Below are 2,500 nucleotides of genomic sequence, written 5' to 3'. Positions count from 1 at the left end.
GACAAGTCCTCAGTCTTTTGGTATATAGTTGTGTAACTATTACTCGGTGTCGATTTTCGGACCTCTTTTGGTTACTATTTTTGAAATAACTTACATATCGCTCTATGATTATGAAATTTAATTGTGTAGGTGGATATTTTAACAATACATACACTGACAAGTGTATGGATGCTCATACATTAACTGAGGTGTATGTATGTATATATCTATATTGTTTATACTTACCTATCCGTATATACATATATAAATATATATATATATATATATATATATATATATATATATATATATATATATATATATATATATTCAGTTCATGTATTTTGTATGTCTAAATATGCGTATGTGATATAAATAACATGGACGCGTGTGTGGATGAATCTACGTGTGCGAGTCGCTATGCATGTATTCGCATTTTTTACATCTGCAAACAAAACTGACCGTCTTGGCTCTCCCTTCGTTCCTTTCTCCCTGTCCCTCTCCCCTATTCCTCCCGTTTCCCATCTACCCCCTTCTCCACTCCTCTTCCTCTCTTCTCCTTTTGTCTTTTTCTTATTTTCTTTCCTCCTCTAACCCTATCCTCCCCTCATTTCCTTCCATCCCCTCTCCTTTCCCTTCTCCTCTCACCCTTCTCTTTCCCTGCTAAATGGCCGAGACGAGAGGTCTTTTTATAAGATTTTTGTTTTATTTTTTGTGATTATTATTTCTCCGGGGGTGAGTGTTCATTGCATTTTTTTTTTTTTTTTTTTTTTAGTTTTATGTAATAGTGAGCATGGATTGTTTTGGTGTGTATGTATTGTGTATTTATGTGTAGTGTATAGTGTGTATAGTACATGTGTATGTATATAGATTTATAGATGAATAAAGATATAAATATAGATGTGTGTATCAACACACAATTGCAAGTGTGTGTGTGTGTGTGTGTGTGTGTGTGTGTGTGTGTGTGGTGTGTGTGTGTGCACGTGCATATGTATGTGTGTCTTGTGATAATTTTTTTGATTGTTGTTTTAATTGTTATTAATAGTATTATCATTGATAGTATTTTGATTATCACTGTTGTCAATATCACCATTATCATCATTGCTACTTTTTATCATCATTATCATTATAATTTGGTGTTTTTTATTACTGTCTCTGTTACTGTTATCAGCTTTATTATCATTGCCAGTCTTATTGTTATTCTTATGATAATTTTTATCCTTATTAAGATCACTATGAATATTATTCAACACACATTCGTTATTTGTGTTATTATTATCATTACAAGTATATCCATAAAAAATATATATGTAATAATAGTAATTTAACAAGAGGTTATGATTAAACTGGCATTGATATAATTCGTATTTAATAAGTACATTCATGACAATATCGCCGATTACCATTACAGCAAATTATATTATCGCAAATAACCTTTTATCTTTGAAGTGGAAATAACAAACTAGCATTTTCTTTGTTTTGTTCAATTTCTAAGTTCATTTTGTTCGTGTTTTAACCTCCAGCCTCTTTGCTCTTCGTTCAGTTATACGTTCACTCAGTTCTCTTAACGTTCGTTGTTCCTTTTGTGGTAATTCTACGTCCATTCAACTCTCCATACGTTCATTATCCTTTTTGTGTGTGTGTGTGTGTTAATTGTACATTCATTCTGATCTTTTTATCATCTTGTTTTTTTACATTAATTCGACATTCATTATTTTTCTGTTTATGTTCATAGTACGTTTTTTATAGCTATCTAATCAACGATTATTCATTCACACACTGATCCCTATACCGGGATTCTTTACCCTCTCTCCCTTCTCTCTTCCTCCTTCCTTCTCCCTTCTTCCTCTCTTCTCCCTCACCTCTTCTTCCTCCCCTCCTATCCCTTCCTTCCTCTCTGCTCACCCCTCCCTCTCCTTCCTCCCGCTCCCTCTTCTTTTCGCCCCTCCCCCTTCCTCCTCCCCTTTTATCCCTTCCTTCCTCCTCCCGTATCCCCTCCTCCTCTTCCTGCCCTCCCCTCCCCCTTCTCCCCTCTCATCTCTGCCTTCCCTCTCCCCTTCCCCTCCTTTCCCTCCCTCCGTCCACCCTTCACCCGTTCCTTTTCCTCGCCCCTTCTCTTCCCCTTCCACCCCTCTATTCTCCTCCCTCCCTCTCCTTACCCTTCCCTCCCTCACCCCTTCTCATCCCCTCCCCTCGCCCCCTTCTCTTCCCTTCTCATCCCTCCCTCCCTTCCCCTTCCTTCTCCCCAATTATCCCTCGGCCTATCCCCTTCTCATTCCTCCCTCTCCCTTCCCCTTTCCCTTACCCTCTTCCCTCCCTTTCTCTCTTCCCTCCCCTCCCTTCTCTTCTTCCCTCCTCTAATTCTTCGCCCCTTCCTGCCCTCCCCCAGAACCCTCCATCATCCGGGTATCATGTCGCCAGGGTTTCGGCCAAGACCCCGCCGGGAACTGTCGCCAGTCTTTCACTCCGATGCCGTACCTGCCCTCCTCCCGGCCCGACAGGTGAGTGTAGGCGACAGGTG

General features: G+C 39.8%; 1 protein-coding gene across 1 annotated transcript in view; it reads left to right on the top strand.

The window, feature by feature from the left end:
• Positions 1-2,500, top strand: part of LOC125027919 — a 17,986-nt gene that overhangs the window by 13,244 nt on the left and 2,242 nt on the right. The window contains exon 4 of the mRNA XM_047617068.1: positions 2,369-2,480. Within this exon, the coding sequence (XP_047473024.1) occupies positions 2,369-2,480 (112 nt within the window). The remainder of the gene's footprint in view (positions 1-2,368; positions 2,481-2,500) is intronic.

The sequence above is a fragment of the Penaeus chinensis genome, chromosome 1 (assembly GCF_019202785.1).
Source record: "Penaeus chinensis breed Huanghai No. 1 chromosome 1, ASM1920278v2, whole genome shotgun sequence".
NCBI lineage: Eukaryota > Metazoa > Arthropoda > Malacostraca > Decapoda > Penaeidae > Penaeus > Penaeus chinensis.
The sequence above is the reverse complement of the archived record's forward strand: the minus strand, read 5'-3'. Positions and strand labels throughout refer to the sequence as shown.